The 16,352-nt window shown below is 37.5% G+C and overlaps 1 protein-coding gene across 1 annotated transcript in view; it reads left to right on the top strand.

The window, feature by feature from the left end:
* DENND1A (DENN domain containing 1A) overlaps positions 1–16,352 on the top strand; it is a 645,990-nt gene that overhangs the window by 557,576 nt on the left and 72,062 nt on the right. The window contains 1 exon segment of the mRNA XM_031954278.1: positions 2,939–3,070. Coding sequence (XP_031810138.1) covers positions 2,939–3,070 — 132 coding nt within the window.

Raw genomic sequence — 16,352 nt, 5'->3', positions numbered from 1 at the left:
AGTCTTTCTTACTCTACGCACTCTACAATCCAGATACAATATCTTACTTACTGTTTCTCACATGTACCATTTTCTAACCCAACTTCATACCTGGAATATTCTCCTTCCTCACCTCTGCCTTTTAACTACCCTGGCTTCCTTCAAGACCTAAATCAAATCACACTTCTGCTTCCAGGACACCCCCCCTCTCTCTTTTTTAAAAAAGTTTTTATTATAGCTTTTTTATTTACATGATATATGCATGGGTAATTTTTCAGCATTGACAATTGCAAAACCTTTTGTTCCAATTTTTCCCCTCCTTCTCCCCACCCCTTCCCCCAGATGATAAGTAGACCAATACATGTCAAATATGTTAAAGTATGTTAAATACAATATAGGTATTCTCTCTGTGTCCCCTACTGTTCACCCCTGCTGATGTCTTCTCTCTGAAATTACTTCTCATCTACTCTTATATACTTATTTATATGATATCTCTCCTATTAGAGTGCGAACTCCTTGAGAGTAAGAATAGTATTTTTGCCTTTCTTCATACCCTTAGTGCTTAGTCCAGTGTTGTATTCTAGTCATCACTTAATGATTAACTGACTAAACTAAAATTTGGATATGTGTGAGTGGGAAGAAGATGGCAGAGATATTAAGGAGATAGGATCAAAGAGACCTGCTAATTAATTCTCTGTGTGCAGTGAATAAAGAGTGAAGGACCAAGGAGGAGTCTGTGGTTACCTATCTGATTACTACAAAGTGCTGCCCTCCCTAGAAAAAATATTACAGTAGTTTTAGGGGGAAAGCCAGAAACATACTGAGTTTGAAGTGTCTGTTGAACATCCAGACTTTGATATCTAGTAGGCAGATGTAGGTCTGGAACTCAAAATAGGATATAGGTTTGGAAGCTATCTGCATAAAGATTGTAGTTGAATTCAGGAAAACTAATGAGACCCATGAGAGACAATAGAAAGTGTTGCATTAGAGCTATATTATGTACTTATCAGTTCTACTGGATTGTCAGCTCAACTGGGGGTAAGGACTCTCATTATCTTTGTGTCACCCACTTTATTCTAGCACAGGACCTCATACAGAGAGTATATGACAGAACTCTGGAATTATAAATAACCTTAGTACATAAAATAGAGAATGTTTGTTTTGGGCTTCATACCCCAGAGATCCTGCTCATTCTTGGCATATATTAGGTCTTAATTAGACCTGGAAGGGACCTTAGAACATCCACTGTTAGAACATAGAATATAAAATGTCAGCTGGAAAAAAAAAAAAACTTAGAATATTACATTAGAACATAGAATGTTAAAATTGGATAAGACATTAAAACATAGGATATTGGTACTATAAGAGATCATCTAGTGAGAGACCCAGCCTTGGGATCAGAAAGATTTTTATTCAAGGCCTTATTAGCTATTGGCAACTCTCCAAAACTAAGTCATAGACAAAATTACTAGAAAAAATCTTAGAAATGGAAAGCTATGTTCCTGTGGACATTAGACCTAAAAAGGATCCTAAAATATGAAATGTTTGTTATGGATATTAGAGCTGAAAGGCCTATGTGACCATATTTCATGTTCCCTTCAGCTCTGCCATTCTGTGTTCTATGTTCTTACATTCTGCATTCTCAAGTCCCTGGTGATACTGAGGCAGCTAGTAGCGTAATGGATAGTGTTGGCCCAGAACCAGGAGCATCAAATTCAGCTTCAGACAATAGCTTTGCTTCAGTTTCCTCAGCTATAAAATAATAATAATAATAATAGTACCTACTTCACAGAGTAAGGATCAAAGGAGATAATTTTTTAAAGTGCTTAGCACTGGTGCCATATAAATACTTATTCCCTTCCTTTTACCTCCTTCTGTTTTTGGTATTCTATAATTTTGTGATTTTTTTTTTTATGGCCACCCATATTTTTATATATTTCTTTTTTCAAGAATTTATCTCGTACATATGAGATATTTTTATTGATTTTTTTTATTTAAAATTTTCACTTTCTTCATCCACAAAAATGACTTTTTCTAGACCATTATAACTAATTACATCGTTTCCTTTGCTTATCCTCCTATTGCCACTACATGTACACATAAGTTCCAGGTCTAATTAAGGCCTACTTCATACACACATATTCTCATTCCTCTATTCCTTCTTATGAAGCATTTCATGTCATCATCTGGTTCTAAAAAAGGTCTCTTCTTATTCTGTGGGGCAGACAGAACCCATCTACCTCTTTGTTTTATTTGACCTAAGTGCTTTAGGTCAGTCTGTGTCCAAAAACCCCATTTCTAATTGGCTATCAGCTTACATGTCTCATTATTGTACCTTACCAAGATTGAAACTTGAGGGGCCATGTCAGAGGTTATCTGATCAAAACAGGGTCTTTTAGTAGCCAACCTTCAGTCACCCTTGCAAAACTATATATTATTCTCTCACTGTCATTACCAAATACAGCAGAGGTACATAAAGTTTAGGTTTTCAATTCAGCAGTTTTTATTCCCAAAGAAATATTGCAGTTCAACTCAATAAATGATTATTGAACACTTGCTATAAGAAAGGCTCAATGCTGAGCTGCCAGCTGAGGAGAAGATACATATATATTAATAAACATAATATAAAATAAATATAGTTGGAAGGAGCCTTCAAACATCAAATAAAATATTATGTAAGACAGTCGAATTTATGGGAATACAGATTATCAGAATTTAAAAAGACATTAGAGATCATCCAGGACAACTCCCTCACTTTATTAATGGAGAAATTGAGGTTCAGAGAGAGGAAATGACTTGCCCAACACCCTTAGTGACAAAACTGAGAAAATCCAAGTTTCTTGATTCTGAGTACAGAGTTCCCCACTTAGCTTGAAGCCTCCTGTCTTCCTTCTTGCATTTTATATATTTAGTCTATTGTATACAAAGGTAGCATCACTGATCTTTTTCTATCTCACAGGATATTGCTGAAAATGGTTGTAGCCCAGCCACAGAAGATCCCTTACCAAAAGCTGCTCCTTCACCACTGACTGAAACAAAGGATTCTAAACTCCGAGAAGACAGGAGGCCCATCACCGTGCACTTTGGGCAGGTATGGAGAGAGTCCTTCTTGTACTATTCTTCCAAAATGGATTTTTCAGAAATATTAGTTAACCAGTCAACAATTTAGCTTAATTTTTAGAATTTATTTTTCATGATAAGTTTTCTCTAGTGAAAGATCTTCTCAACTTTCAGTATTCAGAATATTTTTTTGTTCTACAATCTTGCTAAATTCCTAGAATTTGGAAGCAAAGCATCATGGCCATGGCAATCAACCCTTTTGACTTTTATATAAACTCATTAAATCCAACAGCTCTTGCTCTCACTACCTAAGAGAGAACCAGCTCATTAGAACCTTTTACCATGGCAGGCTCCTTCTCTGTATCCCCAAGTAAAAGGCAGCAAACCTTGGCTTTAAGAAAATCAATTTGCTTGTTCTTTATTAATATACTCCCAGAAAATCCATATCAGAAGTTATTCTCTATAGGGTAAACACCCATGTTTTGAAGCAGGCAATCAAAAAATATTTTTGTCTGTTATAAGTGTTGGGAAACTGTCCATTTGTTGAATGTCTTTCCAAAGTTAAACATGGTACTAAAACATATTAAAAAAAAAAAAAAAAAAAAAAAAAAACTTCTCTGTCAGTTTCTCATTATAATCATGCTTTTGTACAAAGAACAAATATTGTCTGTTCCTCATCACTCCTTTGATTGAATTAGGTGTTCTGTCTTTGAAATTCTTTGCAGAACAAATGTAAAATGGTTTCTTTGATAAAGTGGAGTCCTGATAAACCAAAGTCTTCTAAGGGTACCATTTAAAAAGAGAATGAGGGATAAAGTAGGACACAAACCCAATGGGCCACAGCCAAGACTGTGTCATAATGTTACTAACATTTATATATTGGAATTTTGTCCTCTGTTAGACTGTGCTCCATGAAATAAGAACTGGACCTAACTAATCTTTGTATATACTTACCACCCAATGACTACCATGGTAGGCACATAATAAATTGTTGAACAAATAACCGGCCACATCAAAACAAATCATGATATTCTGGTCTGTTGTCTGAGAAAGACCAGAGATGGTCATCAAAGAGATCATGGATTGAACTCCAACAGTTTTAATATTCACTCTACCTTATCCAGCATTAGCTTGCTTCCTTTAGCTATATAATCTTTTAGGTGTGCCTAAAAATGACTCTTACTGGAATAAATTGCCATCCACACACATACACACATTCTTCCTTTTTTTCATTTAATTTTTCATTAGGATTTTGACAAATATCAACAAAATGAACATTTCCATGTATAGAAAAGAACAGAAAAAAGATTGTATGTGAAACCACAAATCTTTGTTATTTGCAGCTTAAAGATTTGTTGTAAAATATATTAAATATAATACAAGAGTATCAAAACTACCCTTCTTGTCTTTATCCTTTCTTCTGCTTTTTTTTGAATATTTTTTAAATGTTTCACTAATGTTCTTTTTCTTTGCATCACTATTACTATCTCCTGCACCCTCCCCCACCCCCACACTGCAATTCTCTCAAATGACAAATAAGTATCATCAAGACTAATAAATACCTATACTGGTCATATCTGAAAATGTAGCTTATTCTATACCTCAGTTCTATCAACCTTTCTATCAAAGGTGAAATGCACAACTGAGTCATCATCACAATTTTGGAGTAATAATTAATCATTGCATTCTTCAGAATTATTGAGTCTTTTAAAGTTGTTTTATAAATTGTTCTATTGATTTTGTTTACTTCACTCTACATCAGTTCATACAACTTCTCCCAGCTATTTCTGCATTTGTGCCTTTCATCATTTATTATGGAACAATAATATTCTATTGCATTCCAGTATCATAATTTGTTCTATCATAACCCAATTGATGACCACCCTTCTTTTTGTTTATAGTTCTTTGGTACAACATAAAGTGCTGCTATAGAACCTTCTTGTACTTACTGATTTTTTTTCTCTCTTTCTTTCATCTGTTTGGGCTATATACCTGATATGGTTTTACTGGGTCAAAGGGTAACTTTGGGGTATAGTTCTAAATTGCTTATGGGAATAAAGTGACTAGACCAATTCACTGTTCCACCAACAGTGTACTTTCTTCTCACATTCCCTCTTGGGATATTCCTTCCTTTTTCTTTTTTTTATTTTTGCCAATCAGATGTATGTGATATAGAGTTCAGAGTCATTTTAATTTGCATTTCTGTTATTATCATTGATTTGGATCATTTTTTCATATGGCTGTTTTCTTTATTCTTTTAAATTACCTATTCATTTCCTCTGACCATTTTTCTATTGTGGAATGGCTCTTGTTCTTATATATCTACATCTATTCTCAATATATTTTTGATAACAGGTCTTTATCCAGAAAGTTTGCTGCAAAAAATAATATTTTCCCAGTTAACTATTTTCATTGTAATTCTAACCACATTGATTTTGTGCAAAAATGACTCAATTTTATATAAACAAAACAATCCATTTTATCTCTAGTATTCATCTCCATACACACTGAACGACTTACTTTGAGGGACTCAATCACTAAAGCTAAATATAATAAGCAAATATATATAAAAGGTTTTATTAGGGATTTCTCTCAATGCAGTGTTTTTAAGGACAAAAATAAAACTGAAATAATCTTAAAGCCAAACTTGCTAAGTCATAATCATAAATTAATCATAAGATCAAAATCTAAAAAAGATCTTAGAAATCATCTAGGCCAGCACCATCTTACAGATGAGAAGACTGAGGGTCAAATAAGTTAAATGACTTGCCTAAAATCATACAGACTATGTCAGAGCTGGAATTTTCAGGTTTCCTGATTCCAAATCTAATCCTTATTCTATTATGGTACCACACAGAAATTATTTTGAAGGCAGATTCATTAAATTATTTCATTTAATGAAGTGACCTTTAAGATATTATCATTTCAGTTTTATTTCACCCTTTAAATACTTCAAAATCTTACAATAAAATATTTTATTTGCCATAGATATTAGTTCAAGCGGCAAGTTCACAATTAGATTTTTCTCATCCATCTAATTCTTTGTTTGAAATAGTCACATGCTTTATCTTTAGGGTTTTTTGTTTTTTGTTTTGTTCAATTTTTACTTTTAAACTTAAAAAGGTGATACATTTACCACACACAGGAAAAAAAAATTGTTCAAAATCATCTCAAAACGACATGGTTTCTACTCCCCCATACTCTCCTACCTTTAAAAGATCCTTCTTCCCTCTCCTTGGCCCTGCCCCACCCCCATCCCTCTGGACATCAACTCAAAGTTGGAACAAACCTGAGTGACTGTCACTACCATTGCTAACAATGAAAGCTTTGGCCACATAGTATATCCAGGATGGCAGCCCCAGGCAGGGAAGGGGTTAGTGTGGAGGAGGGAGGGCTCTTTCCCCAGTAGCCTTTGTCCCTCTTTCAGCACACATACACTCCTCCTGGGCAGATGCATTTTTGAAAATATGACAGTGGGGTTGAAATTTTTCCTAGTGTTAAATATAAAGATGTCTTTTTCCTATATTTTAATGTCCTTTTGCAGTAAATCGAGAATAAGTGTGTTTGTTTCTATGTGTACACAAATGTATAGAGCATGTGTTGTCTGGGTGTGCATGTGCCCTCATGTAGGAGGGAAGGAAGGAAGGTAAGAAGAAGGAAGAAAGGGAGAGAAGAAAAGAGAGAAAGGAAGAAAAGGAAAGAAAGAAAGAAAGAAAGAAAGAAAGAAAGAAAGAAAGAAAGAAAGAAAGAAAGAAAGAAAGAAAGAAAGAAAGAAAGAAGAAAGGAAGGAAGGAAGGAAGGAAGGAAGGAAGGAAGGAAGAAGGTAAAATAGAGAGAAAAAGAGAAAGAAAGAAAAGTGAAGGAGATCGAGTAAACAATTAAAAAGCTACCCCAAACTGTTGAAATAAGAGCTGTTTGTGCCTTCACAGGTCTATAAACCAGGGAGGATAAAAGTGTCTTTTTTCCCCGTCTGTGACTAGCTTCACGTGTCTGCCAGCATTATGCAAGTGTACTGGGGGAAGGCAGAAATTTTTAAAATGCATGCATGTGGATGAGGGTCAAGCCCCGAGTATCAGTAATGCAGTGGGCTCCCCTGTACAGCTGCAGCGCCCGAGCCTACCCACAGCAACGAGATGCCTTAATTGAGACATGCTGTCAAAGTGACAAACACATTTGCATACAGTCTATTTATTTTCACCAGGGAAGGTCTACAGTCTGCCGTCGGTTGAACATTCTTAATCAGTTTGCTGTAAGTGAGCCGGCAGCTAGCTGTCCTGTGCTGGGAGCTTTTCTTCATTACATGACAGATTAGCTAAAGGGGGGATGGTCTAGGGAAGGCATTAAACCCCTTCATTTTAACTCTTTGTGGCTTACTCTACTGCACGTTAGCTTCTGGCCCTCTCCAGTCTGCTCACAGTTGTGACAGTCTTCATTATTCAGCCATTTCTTAAATACACAGCATCATAGTAAATTATTCTGAAGCACCCATGTAGTACAGGCAGGACCACAGAGCTCAGAAACATCAAGGTTTCAGATTCTGTGATTCTAAAAGTGCTTGTGTTTCCCTGAGAGTTTTAATTATATTTCTGTGTGCACTGTTTAAAAAAAGGGGGGGGGGGGATGTGATTTCATTCATTCAGGAAACATTTATGAAGCTCTTGTTATGTGCAGTGAGTGCCCTATGCTCACAGAAGGGAAGGATTCAAAGATAAATAAAACATTGCCAAATCATCAAGGAGTTTATATTCTAGTGAAGGAGATGAGACTTGGACCCAAATAAAGAAAGATTAGAATATAATATGGTCTTATAAAAGGAGCACAGAGTATTACATGACCAGATGAGGGAGAGATCACTTTGAGCTAGAGGAATCCAGATAGGCTTCAGAGAGAGTGGTAACACTGAAGCTAGATCTTGAAGGTTGACTATAGTCAGTTGTTCCGGGTGGAGATTTGGGAACAAAGGGAATAAATTTGCATAAACAAAACAAGGAATATGGGGAAAAGTTGGACATTTTAAGGAACTAGATAATCAGATCCAAAATCTCATTTCAGCTCTAATATTTTATGGATTACCATTCAATATTTTAAGGTCTATTGTAGCTCTAATATCCTTGTTCAGACATTCTAAAGTTCTTTTTCAACTCCAAGATCTTGTGTTGTGTGTTCTCTTAGTTCTGGTGATCCAAAAAAGATATTACTTATCCAAAGTCATACATAGAGTTAGTGGCAAAGTAATTTACTTTTTTCAAATTTCTTCCCATCCTTTATAAGCAAATTAGATTGGCTGTGGAAACTCTGAATATGGATATCAAAATGGTCTAGATTAATGCTATCAAGCATGTGGGCCTTAGTTAGGATATATCTTTACTATTACTACGCTTGCTGTTAGGAGGCAGAAAACAGGAATAAAACATCATATTGAGGATCATGGGAAAAGGCCCCAGGGTCCTTCTGCTTTGCATTCTCCCTTAACTGATTGATCTGTGGACAAATGAATCTCTTGCTTTCCACCCTGATGGATTCCAAAGGGCTTGTGTTGAAAGGTACCTCTTTTTTCCCCAAACTAAATGAACATTCTTTAAGCTATTTAGTGTAAAATTCCAGAATTGAAATAATGCACTAGCAGTGTGAGTTGGAGCCAAAGCCAAAGGTTTCAGTGGTTCCCAGAGACTTAGGATGACAGTTAGTTTGAATACTTCCCAGATGCAAACTCCGTGTTGGATGAGGAGTTTCATCATTTTTATATAGATTTAACACTGGCATTATTTGCAATAAACCAAGTCTCCAGACTTATATTTAGTGACTGTTTCAGCCAGTTACCAAGAAAATCCTGATTTGTGTGTGGTGGAGAGACCAGTGAATTAGAAAGAAGTCTAGTCCCAGTCCCCCACCTGCTGCAACTCCCTGTGTAGCTTTGACCAAATTATGGTCCTTCTCCGACTTCACCTTCCTCACTTATGAAAAAAAAGGAGGTCAATAAAAGATCCTGAGGTTCCTGCCACCTCTGACATTCTAAGATTCTTCACTGTACAGTCCTTTTTGGTCTGCGTTCTAAGATCTTTTCCAACCCCGTCATCGTGCTCTAAGATTGTTTGTTCCAAGATCTTCAGTTTTTGACATTTAGTGATTCTGTGAAGTCTTATAACATTACTGGATCTCAGTGGTTTGAGTGTCAAAGAAGAGAAAGTACAAATTTGGAGCTAGAAAACCTGTCTTCATATCTCTGCTCCAGCATTTTCTAGTTGTGTAGCCTTAAGCAAATAATTTAGCCTCTCTTTTTTCACCTATGAAATGGGGGCAATAATATTCACACTAATAATCTCAGCATTATCATGAAGAAAACATTTTATAAAAAGAAAACTTTAAAGTTCATTTCATCAGATTCTAAATTCATCAGAAGGGCTAAGTATCTACTAGTTTGGTAATCAGGTTTGTATTTCATTTTGCTCAATTGGAGAAAAAAATTAGCAAATTAGTCCTCTCATGGAAGAATTTCTAGTCCACTGTGGTCACAAATCAAGATTTTTGTTCCCTACTAGAAACAGCTTTGTAATTCTAGGAGTCACACTCAAGTCTCATTTTCCCTTAGGCATATTTTTATTACTAGATGAGAAACTGATTTTCAAACAGAAGATCAGTGATAGAAAAACAACATGTTACATTTGGAAAGAGCTCTCAATTTGTAGGCAGAAGACAAAGCTTCAAACCCAACTCTGATATTTACTGCCTCTGTGACCATGGGAAGATCTCTTAAAATTTCTGGGCCCTCCATTTCTTTATCTGTAAAATCAAGTACTTAGGCTTTAGATCTTGGTAACTTCTAAGGTCCCTTCCAACTCTAATTCTGCAAATCTTTTCCTCTTTGTGTACATGGTTATCATTTTCTCTTGGGAGTCAGTGGGTTATAGCAGAAAGGATTGGCCTTTCCTACCAGCAGGACCATGGGTAAGTCACATCAGCTGAGTGTCAGTGTCCCCTATAAGTAAACTGGAGACAATAGTTCATGAAGTTGCTACTTCACGAGACTGTAAAGAGAGAAAAGCAGAAGTTATTATTACTCTTCTTTGATGGGGGCCATGGTTAGCCTTTCCACTATCCACTCACATTGTCCATCAGTTTTCTGAAAGAAGCTCAAGTTAGCAATCAAAGGAACTTGCTCTAAATATAGCCTTAGATTTAGGGGGAAAAGAAACTGCCGATAGAAGAAGAAAAATGAGATTCAGGAACTTCACAAGTGCTGAGTGGAAAATTCAAGAGGCTTTGATTAAGGATTCAGTGTTTGCTGAATGTGTTTTGTTATCTTTGTAGATATCATTTGTCTGTTTTTGTTGGAGTGAAGAAACCTAAATATCCTAGTCAATGATAGTCGAAATCAGAGATGTCTTCCTGATACTGTGCCTGGTAGATCTTATTTGAAATGTTCTCAGCCGAAAAAGATTAAAGGAATAAGAATAGGCAATGAGGAAGCCAAATTATCACTCTTTGCCGATGACATGATGGTATACTTAGAGAACCCCAGAGATTCTGCTAAAAAGTTATTAGAAATAATCCACAACTTTAGCAAAGTTGCTGGTTATAAAATAAACCCACATAAGTCATCAGCATTCTTATATATCACTATACAAAATCCAACAGTCAGAGTTACAAAGAGAAATTCCATTTAAAGTAACTACTGATAATATAAAATATTTAGGAATCTATCTGCCAAGGGAAAATCAGAAACTTTATGAGCAAAATTACAGACCACTTTTCACACAAATTAAGTCTGATCTAACCAATTGGAAAAATATTAAATGCTCTTGATAGGCTAGCAAATATAATAAAGATGACAATATTACCTAAACTAATCTATTTATTTAGCGCTATACCAATCAGACTCCCAAAAAACTATTTTAATGACCTAGAAAAAATAACAACAAAGTTCATATGGAAAAACAAAAGGTCAAGAATTTCAAGGGAATTAATGAAATGTTCTCAGCCAAAGGAGATTCAAGGTTCAACTTAGCAATTGCTTTGAAATCCAAGCCATTTATTGTACATTTAGTATAGATTGAAACTAGCAGAGGAAGACTGTATTGAAGCTGACCACAGACTCTAAATGTATGGAATATTAGAGATGAACAATATATAGGAATATAAATTGTTATAACATAGAACACCTATATAACATAGAATTGTTAGAACATAGAACACAGAGTGTGAGAAAGACCTTTAAGTGGCCCAATGATGTGGTATGCTGGAATAGGAGTCAACCAACCTGAGTATGAACTTTGGCTACCATTTTGTGACTCTAGGCAAGTCACATTGACGTCTTAAAGCTCAGTTTTGGTCTCAGTAAGTTGTAGGTAATCATATTTTGTACTGTACACTTTATAATATTGTTATAAGAAGCAAATGAGTATATTGGACTGCACTGTATAAACTTTAAATGAAATTAAAGAGAACATAGACTATTGATGTTGAAAGAAGCCTTAAAGCCACAGTTATTTAAACCTATATATTAGAGCCAGAAGAGTCTCGAGAGGCCATTTTGTTCAGAGTGTTCATTTTATAGCCAAAGTCCACTCAAAGTGTGGACTGACTTGCATGTAGTCACAAAAGGTGGGGACTCGAACCCGTGTCTGCTGACCTGATAAAAGCAGAGGTGCTCATCCCACTCCACCACGCTGCTTCTTTGTCTGAAGCAGAGCCAGAAGCAGAATGGCCCCCCTCCTGGCTTATAGCACTTTTATGAAAATGAGTTTCTTTCTGCCCAGTCCTTGAAGCATTCTGTGAGTGAAGGTGTTAATTAAACATTTCATCTACTTTGCAGTAATTTCAAACAAGATTGATATTTATCTTGTGACAGGCACTTCTAGAGTATCCAGATTTAGGGAGCCCTATAACTTTGTGTTGGAAGTTGATGGATATAACGGTGTTTTATATCCATAAAGCATTACATAAATATGAGGAATTATGATAATGAACCATCACTGTTTCTGTTACTCTTGAGCACTTCCCAGACTCATACTGGTATAGTAGGAAAAACACAAAGCTTGCAATCACAAGAACTAGGTGCTTCCCCTAACCTACCAGCACTGCCTATATTTTTGCTATCCCCATTTTACAGAGGGGAAAATTGAGGCAGTCTTTACAATGTCATAATAGGGAGGAAAAGACAGGCAGAGACAGACATCTTAAAACAGAAATTGTTGGACCATTTCATTCTATACATTCCTCCTACAGATAGCAAAAGAGTCATTGCTAAGACACTGACCCAAGTGCCAAACCAAGTCCAATGCTACTTCCCAGGGAATGGTACCTGCTGAATTAAATGTGACTGTTTCCTTCCCCCCTTCCTCTTCGAGCACATTGTCATGGGAGGAGTCCTGGGTTTCAAGTGCACAAACTTGCTTTGAATCCCAGCTTTGCCACTTTTTAATTGATCTCTGATCTTCAGTTGCTTTTTCTATAAAGTAGGGATAATGGTTGTGCTACTAATCTCACAGGGCTGTTGAGAGGAGGGTGTTGCATGAGACTTAAAATTGCTATATGAGAGGAGATATGCATCCTTTTTAGGGATTGGAAAACAGGTTTGAAAGAACAGTAGGATGCTAGGATCTAAAACTGGCCCCAGGCACCTTAGAGAGAGTCTTGTCCAAGCACCTCACTTCACAGATGAGAAATCTTAAGAGGGAAAGAGGGAAAGCAATTCACCCATGTCACCCAGAAGGAGAAGTTGGAACTCCAGCTTCTGATCCCAGATCTAGGGCTTTTTGTCCCAGAACCCCATAAAGTATTGTTCTCAAGGTCACCCAGCTAATAGGAGATAGAGCCAGGACTCCAACCCAGGGCTCTTGCAAGCAAGTCTTTCCTCAAGACCACACTGTCCCCCAGGTCAGCATCTCTCCTTCCCTTCTCACACGGACAGACTGGATCTTTTTTTCTCCTCTCCCCTCTGGTCTCCATCTGTTTTCCTCATGAGTCTAGGATGTGGCAGCCCTGGGGAAAAGCAGGCTTTGGAACTGCAGTAGCTCCCAGAGATGATTTTTGGAAGGGGTTAGCATGCAGAAGTTCATAGAAACATAAGGAGCAGCAAGCTCAGTGATGACCCTGAATTTAGATTTGTTCATTTTATTCATGATCACCAAAAGGTCAGACTACTAGAGTAGTCTGAAGCTTGTGCCCAAGCTCTCTGGACTTCACCTACCTGCAAAGTGACTTCAGAGCAGGGAGGCAGATTCAGTGAGGCCAGAGGACTGCGCACTGCACCAAAAGAGATCCTGCCGAGTTTGTCATAGGAGACATGGGAAAGATCTTAAAATGTTGAAAGCAAATTACAAGCAATAAAATTCTCCTTTAAAACCACAGACTCTCAGAAGGGGCCTCCAGGAGCCATTCAATCCAGTAATTAACTAAATACAAATCTCCTTTATAAAATCCTCAGCAAATGGTTCTACTTGAAGACCTCCAGTGCTGGGCAACTCACTACCTCAAAGGCCACCCTATTACATTTTGGACATCTGATTTTTAGGAAGTTTATAGAATATCCCATTTGGAAGGGACTTGAGGAGTCATCTTATATGACTCTTACCTGAAGTATGAATCCTTTCTGAAAACAGGACAGATGATTATGTCTTAAACACCTCCAATAGGGTGGAGTTCTTAGAGTAACCTTTTCTACTTTTGAAAAGCACACATTGTTAGAAAAATTGTTTCATTTGTTTAGGCTAAATCTAGGTCTAGGCAAGTATATTCCTCCCAACTACGATTCCTTCTTCCAGCATCTGGAACCAAGCTGAATAAATCTAATAGCTCTTCTAGTAATAGTAGCTGACATTCAAATAGCACTTAAAAGCTTGCAAAGTCACTGAGACCTGACTCCCTTCTGATGACCCAGCTTCTCTTTTCATCAGTGAATATACTTTCAATCCTACTTCACCACTCACTGGTCATGGCGGGAGAAAACTCTTTGCTACCCACTGCTAGCTCCAAGGTGACCCTTTACCACCATCACTCAGCAGCCTCTTCCCTTTTGAGGTTCACTCAATCCATATCTACCACACAATCAAAATTCTGGTAACTGTTCTCTACTGACCTCCAGAATACTCTTCTTTCCTTAATAAGTTCTGTGCCTGGCTCACAGACTCCCCCAACTCCTATACTCATGTTAAGGACTTTAACCTACATACTAATACACCATCAAATAACTTCCAGTTCCTTACGTTACTCATTTCACATATCTGTTCTCCCATCCCACCTCAGCTACACACACAAGCCATCCTCTTGGTCTTGCTATCCTCCACAAACTCTCCATTTCCATGTTCTTGCACTTTGAAATTCCCTTATGACAGTCTGTTGTCATTCCACTTACAGCCTGTCTGTATTTCTGTCTCTCTCAATCTCTCTCTCTTTCTTCCCTTTCCTATCTCCCCAAATCCTATTTGTCCTCGCTCTCACCTCCAGTATCTTGGTCCCTCACTTTTCCAAGTTATCACCCTCACACTAGTTATATTCTTCCCCATTCCCCATCTTGACTCTTTGGTAAGCTAGTTCAGCTCTACACTGGCCTCTTCTCTTGAATTCCTTGCCCCTCTCTCCTGTTACTGATCTTGCACTGCCAAGCCCAAGCTTTGGATTCTTCCACCATCTGCTGCCTTTACTATTATCCATGTGCTGCTCACCAAAGCTGGAGAAAATCACAAAACTGTGCTAACTAGATCCACTACAAATCTGTTATATAACTCCCTCACTGCAGCAAGGCAATCCTTTTATTCCCATCTAATTGACTCACTAGCCCATTTACCAAGGTGGCTTTTTATCCTTCCTCAAACCTCCTAAAACCTCTCAGCTAAGAACTTTGCCTAACATTACCCTAAAAAAAAGTAGATGATTTATTAAGAGCTTCATCTTCTCCCCTCCTTCTCATCCCATATCCCTCAGCATCTGACCTAATCATTCTGTTGAAGTTGCTTTTATAACTAATGACTTTTTCTCTATTCTCCTCCTTCTTAACTTGTCTGCAGAGCACCCTTTTCTCCTTAATACTCTCTTTTCTCTAGGTTCCCATGACACTATACTGGTTCTCCTACCCTCTGACTACTTCTTCTCAGTCTCCTTTGCTGACTCTTTATTCAGGTCACACCACTAATATGGATATCCCCTAATGTTCTGCTTTTACTCATTCTCTACTATATCACTTGATGATCTCCTCACTTCCCACAAATGTGCTGATAATTCTCAGATCTACTTTTCCTGTCCTAATCTCTCTTATGATTTTTAGTTCCACATGATTCATTGCCTATTAGACATCTTGAATTAGGTGTTCCATAGACATCTTAAACTCTACATGCCCCAAACCGATATCATTATCTTTTCCCCCAAACCCCTTCTTTCCAACTTCTCTGTTACTGCACAGAGTACCTTCCAGTCATCCTCCCCATTATCTCATCTGTCATCTTCAACTCCACCCCTTCTCACTTTCCCATATCCACGTGGTTGCCAAATCTTGTCTCTTTTTATCTTTATAATATCCTACAATACTATTCTCTCTTCTCCTCACTGGTACAGGCTTTCATAACTCCATGCCTGGACTACTGTAGTAGCCTGCTGGTGGGGTTCCCTGCCTCAGGTCTCTCCTCACTCCAGCCCATGCTCCGCTTATCTTTCCTCCTGCCTTCCCCTCTCCCCCCCTCCCTGCTTATCTTTTGAAGTGATCTTCCTAAAGTACAATAAACTCCAATGGCTCCTTACCAACTCCAGGATCAATCTAAACTCTTTTGTTTGAATTTTAAAGCCCTTCATAATACCTTTCCCAACACACACACACACAAACACACACACACTTTCAGTTTTCTTATACTCATCCCCATGGCTCTACAAAGCTATGACACTGGCCTTCTTGCTCCCTCCATTAAGACACTGCATCCTGACCATGTATTATCACAGGCAGACTTTTCTGCCTGGAAATACTTTTCCTTCTCAACTTTGCCTTTTGGTTTCCTTCCTTTGGATTTCTTCAGGTTCTAACTAAAATCCCACCTTCTTCAAGAAACCTCTCCCAATTCCCCTTACTGCCTTCTGAGAGCATCTCCAAATTATCCTGTATATATCTTGTTCACAGTTACTTTCTTTGGTCTTTGCTTCATTGTTCCCAGAACATAGCACAGTGCATGGCACATAGCAGGTGCTTAATAAATGCTCATTGACTAACCAACAAAGATTATCTCATTTGAACTTTGTAATCCTGTGAGGTATGTATTGCAGATATTATTGTCCCCATTTTTTTCGATGAGGAAACAAACTGAAGCTCAGAAGGTGAAAGTGGTTTATTT

Source organism: Sarcophilus harrisii, chromosome 2 (genome assembly GCF_902635505.1).
Source record: "Sarcophilus harrisii chromosome 2, mSarHar1.11, whole genome shotgun sequence".
Taxonomy (NCBI): domain Eukaryota; kingdom Metazoa; phylum Chordata; class Mammalia; order Dasyuromorphia; family Dasyuridae; genus Sarcophilus; species Sarcophilus harrisii.
This window is presented reverse-complemented; position numbering and strand designations above follow the sequence as displayed.